Below are 16,526 nucleotides of genomic sequence, written 5' to 3'. Positions count from 1 at the left end.
CGGACTACAAGTGCTTTAACTGAGGCATCCTCTGTCCTGCTCCACGGCTATGGAGGTTGTTTTTGAAGCTGTATGCTGTTTAACATTAGAGCAGGCAGAGTCTGATCATTCAAAGATATTCAATATGAGGTGCTTTAAAATCCCAAAACCGGTTAAAACCATCCTGGTCCATGCGCTGGATGCTCCTGTTCTGTATAGAGACTGGCCTCAGCTGGAGAATATTTTTTTCTCCTCCTAAATGTTTTACCAACAGTATCCTATTAATGAAATTTTCCTTAGATGATGGGCAATCCCTGTAGTTATGATTAGGCTAATCTAATTTGTGAAACGCATCAGCTGCTTCCTCCTGTCTGTTTTGTCCATGATTTTTGCAATATTTGCAGCCCTCAAAAATTCCACTCGCCTGCTCGCATATTGCGAGTGAAATGATGAGGGCGAGTAAGAACAGGGCTGTACTGTAGGGGGAATATGCAGCGCCTCTGTTCAGCCTGCCCCTCCTGTCACAATGCTGTGTGTGTGTGTTTCATAGCCCAGTGAGCAGCTCCCCCCCCTCCAGGAATGGGAGAGGCTGCATCTGCTCTGCCTTCTCCCGCCCCCTCTCTCTCTCTCTCTCTCCCTGTGCCTGCCCACACACTCAGTACAGCCCGTGCGTGCTGTATGTGAAGGAGATTTGTGGACGGGAAAGTTTCATTAGCAGCCAGCAGCTACATGGTGAACATCTCTGACTGAGTGCGTAAGATGAGCACTGTGCCTGGACTTACTACTCCCTACCCTGTCATCTCCCCCCTCTGTCCCTGTCTCCCCCCTCTGTCCCTGTCATCTTCCCCCCTCTGTCCCGGTCATCTTTCCCCCCTCTGTCCCTGTCATCTTTCCCCCCCCTCTGTCCCTGTCATCTTCCCCCCCCCCTCTGTCCCTGTCATCTTTCCCCCCCCCTCTGTCCCTGTCATCTTCCCCCCCCCCCTCTGTCCCTGTCATCTTCCCTCTGTCCCGGTCATCTTTCCCCCCTCTGTCCCTGTCATCTTTCCCCCCCCTCTGTCCCTGTCATCTTCCCCCCCCCCTCTGTCCCTGTCATCTTTCCCCCCCCTCTGTCCCTGTCATCTTTCCCCCCCCCTCTGTCCCTGTCATCTTCCCCCCCCCCTCTGTCCCTGTCATCTTCCCCCCCCCCTCTGTCCCTGTCATCTTTCCCCCCCCTCTGTCCCTGTCATCTTCCCCCCCCCCTCTGTCCCTGTCATCTTCCCCCCCCCTCTGTCCCTGTCATCTTCCCCCCCCCTCTGTCCCTGTCATCTTCCCCCCCCCTCTGTCCCTGTCATCTTCCCCCCCCCCCTCTGTCCCTGTCATCTCCCCCCCCCTCTGTCCCTGTCATCTCCCCCCCCCCTCTGTCCCTGTCATCTCCCCCCCCCCTCTGTCCCTGTCATCTCCCCCCCCCCCTCTGTCCCTGTCATCTCCCCCCCCCCCCTCTGTCCCTGTCATCTTCCCCCCCCCCCTCTGTCCCTGTCATCTTTCCCCCCCCCCTCTGTCCCTGTCATCTTCCCCCCCCCTCTGTCCCTGTCATCTTCCCCCCCCTCTGTCCCTGTCATCTTCCCCCCCCCTCTGTCCCTGTCATCTTCCCCCCCCTCTGTCCCTGTCACCTCTGTCCCTGTCCCTGTCACCATCCCCCCTCTGTCCCTGTCACCTCATGTCTCTCCCTGTCATCCTCCCCCCTCTGTCCCTGTCATCCTCCCCCCTCTGTCCCTGTCATCCTCCCCCCTCTGTCCCTGTCATCTTCCCCCGTCTGTCCCTGTCATCTTCCCCTGTCTGTCCCTTTCACCTCCTCTCACCCTGTCACCCCCTCTCACTCTCTCTGTGTCACCCCTTCCTTCTCTCTCTCTCTCTCCCTGTCACCTCTCTCTCTTTGTCACCCCCTCTCTCTCCCTGTCACCCCCCCTCCTCTCTCCCTCTGTGTCACCCCTCCCTCTCTCCCTCCGTGTCACCCCTCCCTCTCCCTCCGTGACCCCCTTTTGCCTCTCTCCCTGTCAGCCCCTTCTCTCTCTCCCTGTCACCCCCTCTCTCCCTTCGTGTCACCCCTCCCTCTCTCCCTTCGTGTCACCCCTCCCTCTCTCCCTTCGTGTCACCCCTCCCTCTCTCCCTTCGTGTCACCCCTCCCTCTCTCCCTTCGTGTCACCCCTCCCTCTCTCCCTTCGTGTCACCCCTCCCTCTCTCCATCCGTGTCACCCCTCCCTCTCTCCCTCCGTGTCACCCCTCCCTCTCCCTCTGTGACTCCCTTTGACTCTCTCCCTGTCACCCCCTCTCTCTCTCTACCTGTCACCCCCTCTCTCTCTCTCCCTGTCACCCCCTCTCTCTCTCTCCCTGTCACCCCCTCTCTCTCTCTCCCTGTCACCCTCTCTCTCTCTCTCTCTCCCTGTCACCCCCTCTCTCTCTCTCTCCCTGTCACCCCCTCTCTCTCTCTCCCTGTCACCCCCTCTCTCTCTCTCTCCCTGTCACCCCCTCTCTCTCTCTCTCCCTGTCACCCCCTCTCTCTCTCTCTCCCTGTCACCCCCTCTCTCTCTCTCCCTGTCACCCCCTCTCTCTCTCTCTCCCTGTCACCCCCTCTCTCCCCCTGTCAGCCCCCTCTCTCTCTCTTTGTCACCCCCCTCTCTCTCTCCCTCCGTGTCACCCCCCTCTCTCCCTCCGTGTCACCCCTCCTTCTCTCCCTCCGTGTCACCCCTCCTTCTCTCCCTCCGTGTCACCCCTCCCTCTCTCCCTCCGTGTCACCCCTCCGTGACCCCCTTTGCCTCTCTCCCTGTCAGTCCCCTCTCTCTCTCCCTCCGTGTCACCCCTCCCTCTCTCCCTCCGTGTCACCCCTCCCTCTCTCCCTCCGTGACCCCCTTTGCCTCTCTCCCTGTCAGCCCCCTCTCTCTCTCTCCCTGTCACCCCCTCTCTCTTCCTGTCACCCCCTCTCTCGGTGGTTGTTGTTGTTAATATTTATTTTTGTAACTTAATTCTGAATAAAACATTTAACAGTGTAATTTTATGAGATATTTTACGAGGGCGTGTTTTGGGGCGGAGCAGGGTAGGGTTTGGGTGGGGCAACAAGTGGCGAGTAACTCTTAAGGCCTTGCTAGTAGCTCAGGACTTGAAATTTTGAGCCCTGATATTTGGATATATTTTTACTCAATAAAGTCCATTGTTTACCTTCTATGTTGAAATGCGGTCAAAGCTTCCCTTGTGCTTGGATTTGCTCAGACCGCGGACTGGACGACATGCAACTGATCCTTGAAGGTTCAATCATTTAGCACCTGAGCGGCTACCTTTCCACTGTTGTTTAATTCCTGTGGTGGATCTGAACTATTCTCATGGACCCCTTGGGAATAACTCCACGTTTAAGGACCTGATAGATAAATGGTTAAAGGCTTTGCTTAAAGCTGTTTGCTATACAACTTAGGGTTGCGTTTTTGACAGTCGTCCAGACAATTGCTGTCTGGACCAAGCATATGGCCTGGAATCCCAGCTCCATTCTTACAGACCCAATGTCCATAGTCAGTTGGACCACAGCCTTCCACTACTGCTTGATTAGCTTGGCAGATACACTTTGCTAGCCTTCTCTTTGACCACATGCGCAAGATTTGCCTAAATACTGGTCAGCAGAAGTCCCCTGCAAGAAATGCCTTGAGCTTTTACCTTTTGAGGGTGAACGATTGTTTCATCCCTCCTTAGAGAAGTACATCCTGGAATATCACAAAAAGATAAGAGTACCTTTCTTCCTCAGAAGGTTTGTGTCTCGGCAAGTAGATCTTCTACTAGGGTTAGGAAGATGAGGCAGATTTTCTGGTCTCAAAAGTGATGCTTAGCTGCACATACCCATATTTCTGCCTGATCGATGCTATCCTCATTTTGCTGTTGGCGATCAGCAATTCAAGTTTGTTGCCCTGTCCTTTGGCATTTCCATGGCCCACTGGGTTTTCATCAAGGTTCTTGCCCCATTTTGCTCAGGGTATTCATGGTGTGGGGCACCTTGATGATCTCCTATTAACAGGTCCTCCTGTCCCTATCAGCCTACATTAAACTATCGGTACAGGCCTTGCGGAGCTTCATTTGGATCCTTAAATTGAAGTCCTTGCTGGACCCCTCTTACAGATTTGACTAACTGGGTCTGATGCTGAACATGGCCCTTTCCAATATCTTTCTGCCTCAGAAAAAAAAACGTCTGTCTTTGTTCTCATGCCAGGTCCTCCAGGACCAGAGGAAGCCACAATTTGCGCCTGCTTGAAACTCTTAAGGCTCATGGTTGTCTCTTTCTAAGTTGTCCCATATACTCAGTTTCACTGCAGACCATTCCAATTCAACATTCAATAAGGTGCGCATGTGCAGATCCTGTGGATTGTACCAAAGCCTGCTGGAATGCATGATGTGAGTATCCCAGGAAGCTGTGGGCAGCTGTGGGACATCTTTCTTGCTTTGGTGAGAAAACTGAAAATGCAAGCAAGCAAAAAAAATTAAAATTACAAATTAAAAAAAAAATGCAGTTGTGTTAAATAGGGGGTAGGAGTTGGGGTCTGCAACATGGGTAAATGGGGTGAAGGTCTGCTTTAAAGTGATTTGTAAACTTTGTTTTTTTTTTAATCAAAATAATAAAAATGTTATACTTACCTCCTCTGTGCAATGGTTTTGCTCAGAGTAGTCCTAATCGTCCTCTTCTTGGGTCCCCCGCTGCCACTCCTGGCTTTCTACTCTATGCTTAGGGTATTCATGGTGTGGGGCACCTGACGATCTTCTATTAACAAGTCCTCCTGTCCCTATCAGCCTACATTAAACTGACGGTACAAGCCTTGCAGACCTTCATTTGGATCCTTAAATTTAAGTCCTTGCTGGACCCCTCTTACAGATTTGACTAACTGGGTCTGATGCTGGACATGGCCCTGTCCAATATCGTTCTGCCTCAGGAAATACTTCTGTCTTTGTTCTCATGCCAGGTGCTCCAGGACCAGAGGAAGCCATAAATTTGCACCTGCTTGAAGGTCTTAAATCTCATGATTGTCTCCTTCTAAGTTGTACCATATGCTCAGTTTTACTGCAGACCATTCCAATTCAACATTCAAACCAGTGCTGGAGTTGAGGATGTTCTATCCTTCATATTTGTGTAAAGTTCTCACAACAGAGCTAGACTGTTGGAGCAGAACCCCCTATCCTTTCAGGGGACTTGGTTGTTAAAGGAAGCTTGCCTTCCAATCAGCATTGTGGCACTCATGGTGATTCCACTGTCCCTTTAATGCTGGACTCCTTTGTGTGATCACCCAACAAGAAACCAGACAGACAATGCCATGGCTGTTCCCTACGTCAGCCATCAAGGGGGCACCAGAAATTGTGTCACTCTAAAGAATGCAGACTTGATTCTCGCTTGGGCAGAACATCCATCCACAATCCACATATCCGGCATAAAAAGTGGCAGGTGGACATTCCCATTTGTCAGTGTCTGGACTTCAGGGAATAGGGTGTCTATACAGAGCGCTTTCAAGCCCTTGCTACAGGTAGGGCACATTGGATGTGGACCTGTTGGCATCCAGATTAAGTAGCACAATATACAGGTTTTTTTTGCCAGGTCTAGGGACCCTTGGACCTTTGCAGTGGGCACTCTGCTAATGCTGTGGGGCCAATTCAGCCTGATCTATGCCTTTACACCACTCTAGATTCTCTCTCATCTACTTGGCAGGCTTGAGAAGGAGGGCATTCCCTTTATTAGATTTTTATTTCTTTCTGTGACCCATGGAAAATTCACCCCTCTGTTTTGTCTCGATACCCATTCTTACAGAGACGAATAGTAAGTGGAAATCCAAAAATGTTAAGTTCTTATTAGAAAAAGATGTGAGGGGAAAAACCTCCAGTAAAGGCAACTGTTTCTATGACAACTCAAGATTTTGTTCACTTTGAGTAGATTTCCTTTTGTCTTCTGTTGCTTTTCTGGTACCAGAAGTGAAGAGAGATCTCTTCAGTAGGACACAGGAAGCAAAAAAAAAAAAAAATAACCCTAATGGGGGATTTAACCCTTGCCTGCCCTATCTGAAACAAAAAAGGTTTTGGCTTCACATGAAAAAATTGTGTTTTCAGTTGTGAATCACACACACCTTGTGTAAGCACCATTTGTTGTATTGAATGTGTCCTTTTTTTTTTTTTTGGTAATATTCATAATTTGACACTTAAGTTGACATTCAACTCTAGTGTTCAATGACTATGACTAATAGAAGTTTGTGTTCTTGCAGATGGTATTTTCAGTTATGTGAATCACACACACCAAGTAAAGTCCATAGAACCTGTTTCAACTGCAGAAGCAAAGGAGCATGGGATATCTGCATTTTCCTCTCAAGAAGAAGGTATAAAAGATCTATTAAACACATATACCCTATACATAGCAAGTGTTACTCTCTTCTATAACAAAACTGTAGTTTAAAAGCCACTGACATTCACCTTATGATTTAGATTGAGCAAAGTGCAAATGTAGAGAAGTATAACTTAAAATGTATCGTACACTATATATATATTATATATATATATATATATACACAGTGGGAAAAACCCTTTGGCAAGTGTTTGGAGGAAGAAAAATGCTGACATGTCTGTCAACCGAGAGTTATAGATTGTAAAATCTGTCCTTAAACCTCCCTACCCACCTACCTGTACTGGAAGGCAGGCAGCAGAAGATGCTGACGCCGGCGAGGGACAGGACCGTTGAAGGGAAGATAAATTTAGATCCACTTTAAAATCTGCATTTATTTTTCCTAACCGAACCCTGTAAAAATGTGATTGGACAGCTCTAGAGCTGCCCAGATCCCTTTTACTTGACAGTTGAAGAGCTGCACGCAGAAGGTTTTTTTTTTACCTTACTAGAATGCAGTAAGCTATAAATAAAAACCTTCTGCTTTTACAACCACTTTTAATTGCATTATTAAATACTTCTTTTTTTTTTTTTTTTTTTTTTTTTTTTTTAGAGTCTGGTTTGTCATTTCAACTAGCATCTTTAGATGAAAATGGACATCTAATTTTTTGGGTATGTTTAAAATAATAAAACAGATGAAAATGTGTGTATAGATTACATCAAGATTTTCCAGTATTTAAATGTATGCTGTTTTTCCAAGCACAGTTGTGTTATGTGTGTGATATATGGGCCTTCTGCTACATAAAGGCAAACTGAGCAATGTTTCATGAAGCCATGCTCAGTGTCAAATATGTGACTTGGTTTGTAAAATTATATAATAATCTAATCATAATCTATTGATCCATGCAAAATGTATTGTAGTTCAGTTTCTCTTGGGAAGATGTGTGGATATAATGTGTCCTTCTCCAGATTTAGCTATTCCTAACTCCTATATTCTGTGACTCTATTACTTTTTCTCTTTCCTTTTTCTGTGACTCAGTTAAAGTGGACCTGAACACAAAATGTGAAGATTTTCTGTCTTATAGTAAATATCTGGATATGTTATTTGTGCCCAAACAGTACCCTGAACAAAGTACCTTTTTGCCTTGCATTCCACCCTAAAATGCGAGTGCACTTCCTGTGCCTCATTGGGGATAGGTACAGATTATCTAAAGCACTGTTTCTTTAAATACTATTTTCTCTTTTGTTCATTGACGAACACAGCTCCTGATCTTCTTCACCATTGGATTATACTGCCCCCTACAGGAGTAGAACACTAGGCAGAAAAAGTCTGGCTACGCCTATGGGCAGTTCCAGTGGGTATACTCCCTCTCTCTGCTATAGGTACTCAGTTTTTTTCTGCCTAGTTAGGAGTAAGGACCTAGTTCCTTGCTGGGATCTCCTGGCAGTTTTTTCTTTTTAGATAGATTTTTTTTTTCTCCTTGTTTTTTCATGTGATATCTACAATCAACTGCCGGACTGGGCGACGGGCTGGATAAACTAGATCTAGTGGTCACCCCAGTCTGGCCAGTGAGCACACGCAGACCTCAGCTCTGCGCTAGGTCGGCTGCATCATAGCCCCACCGGACCGGGGCTGGCCTGCGAGTTAAACGCCTTGCAAGGTCGCATACGACCAGGTCTCGGCCTGAATCGCAGCGTTCCTCCTAGGCCGACAGCCCCCCCCATTTCGATGGAGAGGAGGTTCTGTCTGGAGCAGTGCCCGTCTGGTTCCTGGTATGGTAAGTAACTGTCCCCCTCTTCCCCTAGAGGGTTTTGCGGTAGACATGGGCCCCTCCATGGGACGGTCAGACCCCCGAGTTCCCCTCCTTCCTGCTAGGCAACCCCCTCATCGGTCTGGTAGTCCTTGTGGGCCATCTAGCCCCCCATCTGCCCCCCCTCTCTTTACCCATGCTGGGGCTGCGGTCCATCTCCTGGGGTGGAGGTAGGGTGCTGTACTGGCGATGGTGGCGGGGGGTGTGCCGCTGGCGATTGGCTGTGGGGGGCTGTACCTGCTTCTGCCAGTTTCTGAGCCCTAGGGATCCCTCCTGGGTCCCTGAGGGCCTTGTGGTGCTGCCATTTTGCTGAAGCCTGTTTGTCTAAAGCACGACGGCCATGTTGGTGTAGTCCAGTGGCCATTTTGCGGCCATGACGGTGGAGCCCTCTGGCCACTGATTTCAGTGGTGGGAGCCCCTCCCCATCCCCCTGGTGCTGACTCCTGGATCATTTCATTTCCTTATCGCCGCACATGGAGTGCAGATTATCCTGGTGACTGCAAGGTACCTGCTTCTGCCTGTTGGGGTCCTCTCCCTCTCTGCTGAGGCTCGATTGGTGCTCTGTTACTGGCGACTTGGTGGTGCTACCGGAGCGGTGGGGGTGTCCCTTAGTGTCTTTACACCCTTTTTTGTGGGATCCCCCTATTGACTCATGGAGTATTTGGAGCACATTTCCCCACCTGAGCCCCTCTCAGATGCTGCGGGGCCCTCTGGGTCCCAACCATCCATTGATGCACTGATGGCAGTCCTTGAGTCCTTTGTGTCCCGGGTCGAGGTGATTTTCAGGCAACAGGCTAGCAAAAAGCATCCCCCACCTTCCCCTGCCTCATCTGTCTCCTCAGATCCTTAATCTGATTCGGCCACTGTGGACGTGGGTTACTCTGCTGGGCCTGCGACAAAGCTCTTTGAGTTCTCAGATCATGAGGATGATTCCTCCACTCCTGTAGCCGCACACGAAAAACGCTGGTAGACACACCTATTGTATGTGTGCGTGAGAACTTAAAGATGGAGGACACAGCTGAAGCTGCAACAGAGGCATTGATTAATCCTTGGCACTCACAAGCCATCCAGAGTGGAAAAGATGTTTGCTTTCCCCTCCTATTTTGACAGAATTGTTGCTAAAGAGTAGGAACGACCAAAACGTCCCCTTGTGGTCCCTATGAGGAGTCCCTTCTTAAAAAGTGGACTGTTCCAGCAGTGGTGGACCCTCTGGTTTCCAGATTGAACAAGGCAATCATGATTCCGGTTGAAGAGTCTCTGACCTTTAAGAACCACGGCTGACTGGAAGGCAGAGGCTGTGGCCCACAATATGTAGATTGTGGCTGGTTGGGCACTGAGGCCGGTATTCACCATTGCCCTGGCTGACCTAGAGGGGGAGCAGTATTTTTGGGCTCAAATGCTGGTCTGTGGACCAGACTTCTAAAAAGGCCTTGACTGATCTTCCTTTTCAAGGAGATGCCCGGTTTTGAGCCAACCTGGATGACATCATTAACGGTCACACGGAGGGGGTACCTTTTTTCCGTAGGTTAGTAAGGGCAAGGTCCCTCGTCGTAGATGTGGGTCATCCTTCTCGGCTCATAAGAAGTTTTTTTTGTCTCTCAGGGGCGACTGACAAGGGAGCAAAGCCTTTCAGGGCCTCCTCTGGTGGATCCAAGCGAACTTGGTTTGGCAAGTCAAGAGCGGGCTTCTCCAGACCTGCGGACAAGGCTCCTTCAGCATGAAGGTGCGCCCTCACCTGTATCTGGGGAACGTCTTCGCTGGTTTCCGGACCCGTGGACTTGCCTGGTCCAAGACAAGTGGGTCAACGAAGTCATACGGTCCGGGTTCAAAAACGAATTTGGTTCTTACGCTCCGGAAACGTTCTTTCCCTTCAACTTGCGCCTGTCCCCGGACCGCTTACAGGGTCTTTTTGGGGCGGTGCAAGACCTGTTACTTCAAGGGGTGATTGTCTCCCGGTTTCGCCTATAGAACGTTTTCAGGGGTTATAGTTAAACCAGTTTACAGTTCCCAGGAAGGAAGGCAAGGTGTGTCCAATTCTGGATCTCAAGGCGCTTAACTACTTTGTGCGAGTGCAGAAGTTCAGAATGGAGTCCATTCGCACAATGGAGGCATTCCTGCATCAGGGGGATTTTCTTGCCTCTATCGACATCAAGGATGCTTACCTTCACATTCCAATATGTGCCGGTCACCAGCTCTTCCTCTGCTTTGCTGTGGAAGAGGAGCATGATCAGTTTGTGGCGTTACCCTTTGGTCTCGCCTCCGCTCCTCAGGTCTTCATAAAACTGTTGACCCTGGTGCTAGCATTGTTACATCAGCAGAGGATCGCGGTACTGGGCTACTTGAACGAACTCCTGCGTGCAAAGTCTCCTACTGCTCATGTGGAAAACCTTGAGATCACCATACGAACTGTGAGGGAGTTCAACTGGATTCTGAATTTGCAGAAGTCTGCTCTGGTTTCATCCACAAAGCTGGACTATCTGGGTCTGACTCTGGACTCGGCCTTAGCCAGAGTACCCCTTCCTTTGGACAAACTCCAGAAACTGCAGGCTGCAATTCGGCTCCTGCTGTCCAGCAGATAGTCATCCCTCTTGACATGCATGCGGCTGCTGGACCTGATGGTGTCTACCGTCAAGGCGGTTCCATTTGCACAGTTCCATACGAGGTCCCTGCATAGGGAGATCCTTTGAAAATGGGACAAGAATCCGCAGTCTCTGGACAATCAGATCTGACCTGAGCTGGGGAGCGAAAGGGTCCCTTTATGGCGGCTTTGTTCTCCAGCGCATCGGCTGGAAAAATCCTTCCTCCCTTTTTATTGGACAGTGGTCACCACGGATGCCAGCCTGTCCGGATGGGGAGGTGTCCTCAGCAGAATTCTGCTCAGGGGGTCTGGACACTGGAAAAATCCAGACCACCGATCAATGTCTTGGAACTCCAAGTGATAAGACTGTGCCTGGAACATTGGACGGCTCGTCTTCAGGAATGTCCAGTGCGCATTCAATCGGACAATGCCACGGCTGTGGCTTATGTCAATCACCAGGGAGGGCACAAGAAGTGTCCTGGCAGCACTGGAGGTAGCCAGCATTCTAAGGTGGGCAGAACGTTTAGTTTCAGTCCTCTTCGCGTGCACATTCCGGTGGTGGAAAAATGGCAGGCAGATTACCTCATTTGCCAGGCGTTGGACCAAGGGCGGTGGTCCCTTAATTCGGCGGTGTTTCATCAGTTGTATTTCCGGTGGGGCATCCCTGAGGTGGATCTGTTGGCATCTCGGCTCAACAGAAAGGTGCAGAGGTTTATGACATGGTCACAGGATCCTCTTGCGGACGCCACAGACGTGTTGATGGCCTTGTGGGGTTAGTGTTGTCTGATTTATGCTTTGGCTCCTTTCAAGCTTCTGCCAAGACTTCTACGCAGGATCGAGACAGAAGGGATTCTGGTCATCTTAGGGGCCCCAGACTGACCTCGCTGGGATTGGTACGCGGATCTGGTGTGGCTGGGCGCCAACATTCCTTGGAAGATTCCTCTCGAGGAGAATGTGCTGTCCCAGGGGCCAATGTTCCGTTCAGCTTTACAGTCGCTGGCTTTGACGGCTTGGCTGTTGAAAGCCAGGTGCTAAAATATAGAGGTTTGTCTGTGATTCCAATGCCGTTAAAAGCTCAGAAAACTACTTCTAGGAAGATCTATAATTGTATGTGGAAGACTTACATCGCATGGTGTGAATCACTTAGGTTTCATCCTCGCTCTTTTTCGGGGGCTCGACTCTTGATTTTCTTAACTGGGGGGTTGAGCAGAAACTGGCCTTGAGTACTATCAAGGGTCAGGTGTCGGCCATGGCGGTCTTCTTTCAACTGTCCTTGGTGCGTACTTTTCTTCAGGGAGTTTCGGCACTTGGCTTCTCCAGTGTGGTCTCTGTTGCTGCCTTCTGTCCTCCAGAAGCCTCCCTTTGAGAATCTTCAGGAGATTCCCCTGCTTAGGCTGTCTCAGAATGTGGCTTTTTTGGTGGCTATCACTTCTGTGCACAGGGTGTCAGAATTGGTGGTTTTATCCTGTCGTTCACCTTACTTGGTGGTTCAGAGAGATAAGGTGGTTCTTCGTCCCTGTCCGTCGTTCCTTCCAAAGGTTGTCTCTGATTTTCATTTGAATGAAGATGTTGTGTTGCCTTCCCTGTGCCTCAGATCAAAACATCCTCAACCTGGTGCTCTCACATTTTGGAACTCAATTTGGTGCTCTCAGTTCTCCAGAAGCCTTCCTTTTGAGAATCTTCAGGAGATTCCCCTGCTTACGCTGTCTCAGAATGTGGTGTTTTTGTTGGCTATCACTTCTGCGTGCAGGGTGTCGGAATTGGCGGTTTTATCCTGTCGTTCACCTTACTTTGTGGTTCACAGAGATAAGGTGGTTCTTTGCCCCTGTCCGTCGTTCCTTCCAAAGGTTGTCTCTGATTTTCATTTGAATGAAGATATTGTGTTGCCTTCCCTGTGCCCCAGGTCAAAACCTTTAAAGGAAATTGCTTTGCATACCTTTGATGTGGTCCAGGCAATTAGGGTGTACCTGTCAGCTATGGAGTCTTTTAGGAAGTCAGGCTCACTATTAGTGCTTGCGGATGGGCCTTTGAAAGGGTTGCCCGTCTCCTCTGCGACCATTTCCAGATGGATCAGATAGACGGTGATTCAGGCCTATTCCATCAAGGGTCAGGTTCATTCTTTCCCTGTCAAGGCACACTCTACTCGAGCGCTCAGTGCCTCCTGGGCCTTCCGTCATCAGACGCCAGTGACGCGGGTTTGCTAGGCAGCCATCTGGTCGTCGGTGCACACTTTCACAAAGTTCTGTAAAGTGGATGTGTTGGCATCTGCGGATGCTTCCTTTGACCGCAAGGTTTTGCAAGTTTATAGGACGTGGTCCTCTTTGAGGGTGTATTGTTTGTTTTTTTCAGCTGAGCTACAGTTGTTTTGGTTGAGCTCCTGTTTTCCTGGTTGGCTATAGTTTAGCCTTGGGATCTTCTTTTTTGCTGTTATCACCCCTCATGTTTAACACTGTTATGGGACATCCCAATGGTTAAGAAGATCAGGGGCTGTGTCCGTCAATGAACGAAAGAGAAAATGGGATTTTTGACTTACCGTAAAATCTTTATCTGATGTTCATTGACAGACACAGTATCCACCCCTCTATGGAGTTGGAATTCTTCTAACACTGCTTGTAACAAAACTGAGTACTTCTAGCGGAGAGAGGAAGTATACACCCTGGGACTGCCCGTAGGCGTAGCAAGACTTTTTTTTTTCTGCCTAGTGTCCTACTCCTCTAGGGGGCAGTATAATCCAATGGTTAAGAAGATCAGGAGCTGTGTCCATCAATAAACATCAGAGAAATGGATTTTACAGTAAGTCAAAAATCCCATTTTTATGAGCATTTAATTGGAATGTTAGAAGAAGCTGTGCAAGAGGACCAGCAGACGAGCAATCCTGCTGCTGCTTTTTAACTTGTGCGAAGCTGTGCTTCTTGCAATGCCTTTGTGGCTTCGTCATTATTCCTTCGTCTGACATGAGTAAGCACAGACCTACTCTTCTATCAAGAGGGTTGCCTCCACACATAGTGTGAACAAGGCTAATATGTCCGTAATGGGGAAATAAGCCGCTTCAGGGTACCTAAAACCATTGCTCATAAATAGCCCTTTATCCCTTGCCTATGTTTGAGTGCAGCTTCCACAGTACAGTTTCTCTTTAAAGTGGTTGGTAAGCCACTTGCATGACTTTGTATATTCATCTTTTTTTCCTAAGCCTGTGTACCACTGTCTATGTGTTTTATAAAAAAAAATGCTGTATATACCTGATTTCAGTGTACTGCTCGGCGATCACGTTACTGGCTGACTCTCTCCTCTCCCGGTCTGACAGCTGCAGTGGGCGGGGGGCCGAGATTCCCCTGCTGAGGTCACATGGAGGAGAGAGAGAGAGAGCTGGCCGGTCATTTGATCGCCGAGCAGCACAATGAAATCAGGTATATATACCATTTTTTTTAATAAAAAAACATAGAGAGAGGCACATAGGCTTAGGAAGCAAAGATGATTATTTAACATATTAACAGTTATTTCAGCAGGAGGAGGTGCAGGCCGTGACACGGAACTGAAAGGCAGGGAGGGGGGAGGATGACCCAGGAGAACAGAGAGCAGGGCTGCGGATGACCGAGGCACGTAAACTGACCACAATGTCAGGGTTCAGCAGCCATGATACACCGTGGTCAGTTTACAGGGGGGAGGGCAGAACCAGGCAGGATCAGCCAGGTTTTTTAGGTGATACAGGGGGCCAAATTAAAAAGCACAAGCACTGTGCTGTATAATGTGCTTAAAGGGAACAGGGAAATTTTTTTTTTCTTTTTTTTAATAAACGCTTTAGAGCAGGGTCTGTAATATGTGTATTGAGATATAGATCGATATATCGATTCATCTCTATTGATGATTATTTATTTTTTAACTAGGATGGCTGCTTCAGTTTCATTATATAATGGCAGATAATTTGTGCCTTTTTTTTTTTTTTTTGCATAGGCCTTTAAGTGTAGTCTTCTGATTAGTGTAAAACATGTACTTATTAAACATTGCCATTCATTTTTGCATTAAAATGTATTTGCTATTTTTTTTTTTATTTACAGGTAGTTGTGGAACTAAGAAAAGTAGACCTAGCTGGATCTCAGAGTGATTTGGGTAAATTTTTCATGTGACTACTAAGTACTTATCTGAAAATTTTATTTCTCTAAGGTTCATTGACGACACAGCTTCCTATGTATTCTTGACCATTGGGTATATTGCCATTTACAGGAGTAGGACACTAGGCAGAAAAAAGAACTCCGCACCGCCTCTGGGCAGTCCTAGCTGATAGTTAACCTCCTTTCTGCCAAAAGCAGCCCAGTTTTTTTTTCTGCCTAGTGAGAAGTAAGGACTTGGCTCCCTGATGGGACCTAAAGTTCCATTACTTTTTTCTCTTTTCTTGGAATTTCTTCCTGCAGAGAACTGGCCAGATCAACAGCCAGACTGGCGACGGGTTGGATAATCTAGATCCAGGAGGTCACCCCAGTCTGGCCAGCGAGCACACACAGACCTTTAGCTACGCGCTGTGTCGGCCACGACATGCCCCATCCTGGATCAGGGCGGGCAACAAGTTAAACGTCTGGAGGAGGTTCTGTCTTGGGAGTGTTGCCCACTCGCACCTCTGGATTGATAAGTAGGTGAACCTTCCTTCCTGCCCTGGATGTAGTGTGGGTCACGGGTACTCCCTGGGGTGGTCTGTCCCTACAAGGTTCCCTCCCACCGGACTTGTTCTCCCTCTATCCCCCTAAGGTGTTTGCGGCATATTAAGGTGGGGGCTCTGTTGCCGAGTCCCCCTGTGTCACTAGGGGGATAGTTGATGGACTGTGGGATGCACGTTTATGGGCTTAGGGGCGGGGCTGTGTTACTGGGGCCCCCAAAAGCACTTTAGGCCGCGGCTTTTGTGGCCTAATAGTGGCAGTCTCACCTGATCATATAGATGGGGCAAAGTTGCGGACACGGCCGTGCCCCCTCAGCTTTTGCGGGCTACTAGCGGTATGGCTACGCCCGCAACTTTAGGCTGCGGTTTTGCGGCCTACCAGTGGGGCTCCCTTGCTTGGCAGGACTACCCGCTCCAGTGATGGGGCAGCCAGAGGCTCTGCTGCCTTGCTGGCGGGCCCTTGCCTTCCTCCCTGCTGTAGTGTGGAAGTCAAGGCGGTAGCCGTTTTTTGTGTTGTAGTCCCCCAGCGGCTGCTATGCTTTTGGGGCCCATGCTGGGCCTGAGAGCCTCAGCCAGCGGTACCCTTTGAAGGGGTCTCAGACTGTGATCCCCTTTTTTGGGGTCTCAGACAGTGGGGTGCTTTGCGGAACCCTCAGACGGTGAGCTCCCTTGCAGGCCTTCAGAACCTGAAGGGTCTTGGCCGGCGGTTCACTTTAGAGTGGCCTCAGACCGTGTGCTCCCTTTTGCGGGTCCTCAGATGGTGAGCTGCCTTTCAGGGCCTCAGATGGTGAGCTCCCTTTCATGGCCTCGGATGGTGGGCTCCCTTACAGGGCCTCAGCTAGTGGGCTCCTTTGTGGGGCCTTGGATGGTGGGCTTCCTTTGTGGGGCCTCAGTCGGCGGCCTCCTTTTGCGGGGCCTCAGTCGACGGCCTTCTTTTTTGGGGCCTCAGTCGGCGGCCTTCTTTTTTGGGGCCTATGTGGGGTCTCAGACGAGGCCTTTTGGCTTAGATCGGGTGTAGTGTCTGTTCTTATCAGTTCAATATCTGATACGTCCCTTATCTGGGGACCATATGGGGCCTTAGTCGGCAGCCCTCTTTACTTGGTCTCAGACAGTGGCCTCTTTTGCGACAACGGCCTCCTTTGC

The 16,526-nt window shown here is 49.3% G+C and overlaps 1 protein-coding gene across 1 annotated transcript in view; it reads left to right on the top strand.

Annotated features, from left to right (window-relative positions):
* Positions 1-16,526, top strand: part of DYNC2I1 (dynein 2 intermediate chain 1) — a 134,514-nt gene that overhangs the window by 97,438 nt on the left and 20,550 nt on the right. The window contains exons 16-18 of the mRNA XM_082257423.1: positions 6,234-6,344; positions 6,960-7,018; positions 14,791-14,842. Of these exons, the coding sequence (XP_082113549.1) occupies positions 6,234-6,344; positions 6,960-7,018; positions 14,791-14,842 (222 nt within the window). The remainder of the gene's footprint in view (positions 1-6,233; positions 6,345-6,959; positions 7,019-14,790; positions 14,843-16,526) is intronic.

Source organism: Pelophylax lessonae (genome assembly GCF_965119305.1).
Source record: "Pelophylax lessonae genome assembly, chromosome: 5".
In the NCBI taxonomy this organism is placed as follows: Eukaryota; Metazoa; Chordata; class Amphibia; order Anura; family Ranidae; genus Pelophylax; species Pelophylax lessonae.
The sequence above is the reverse complement of the archived record's forward strand: the minus strand, read 5'-3'. Positions and strand labels throughout refer to the sequence as shown.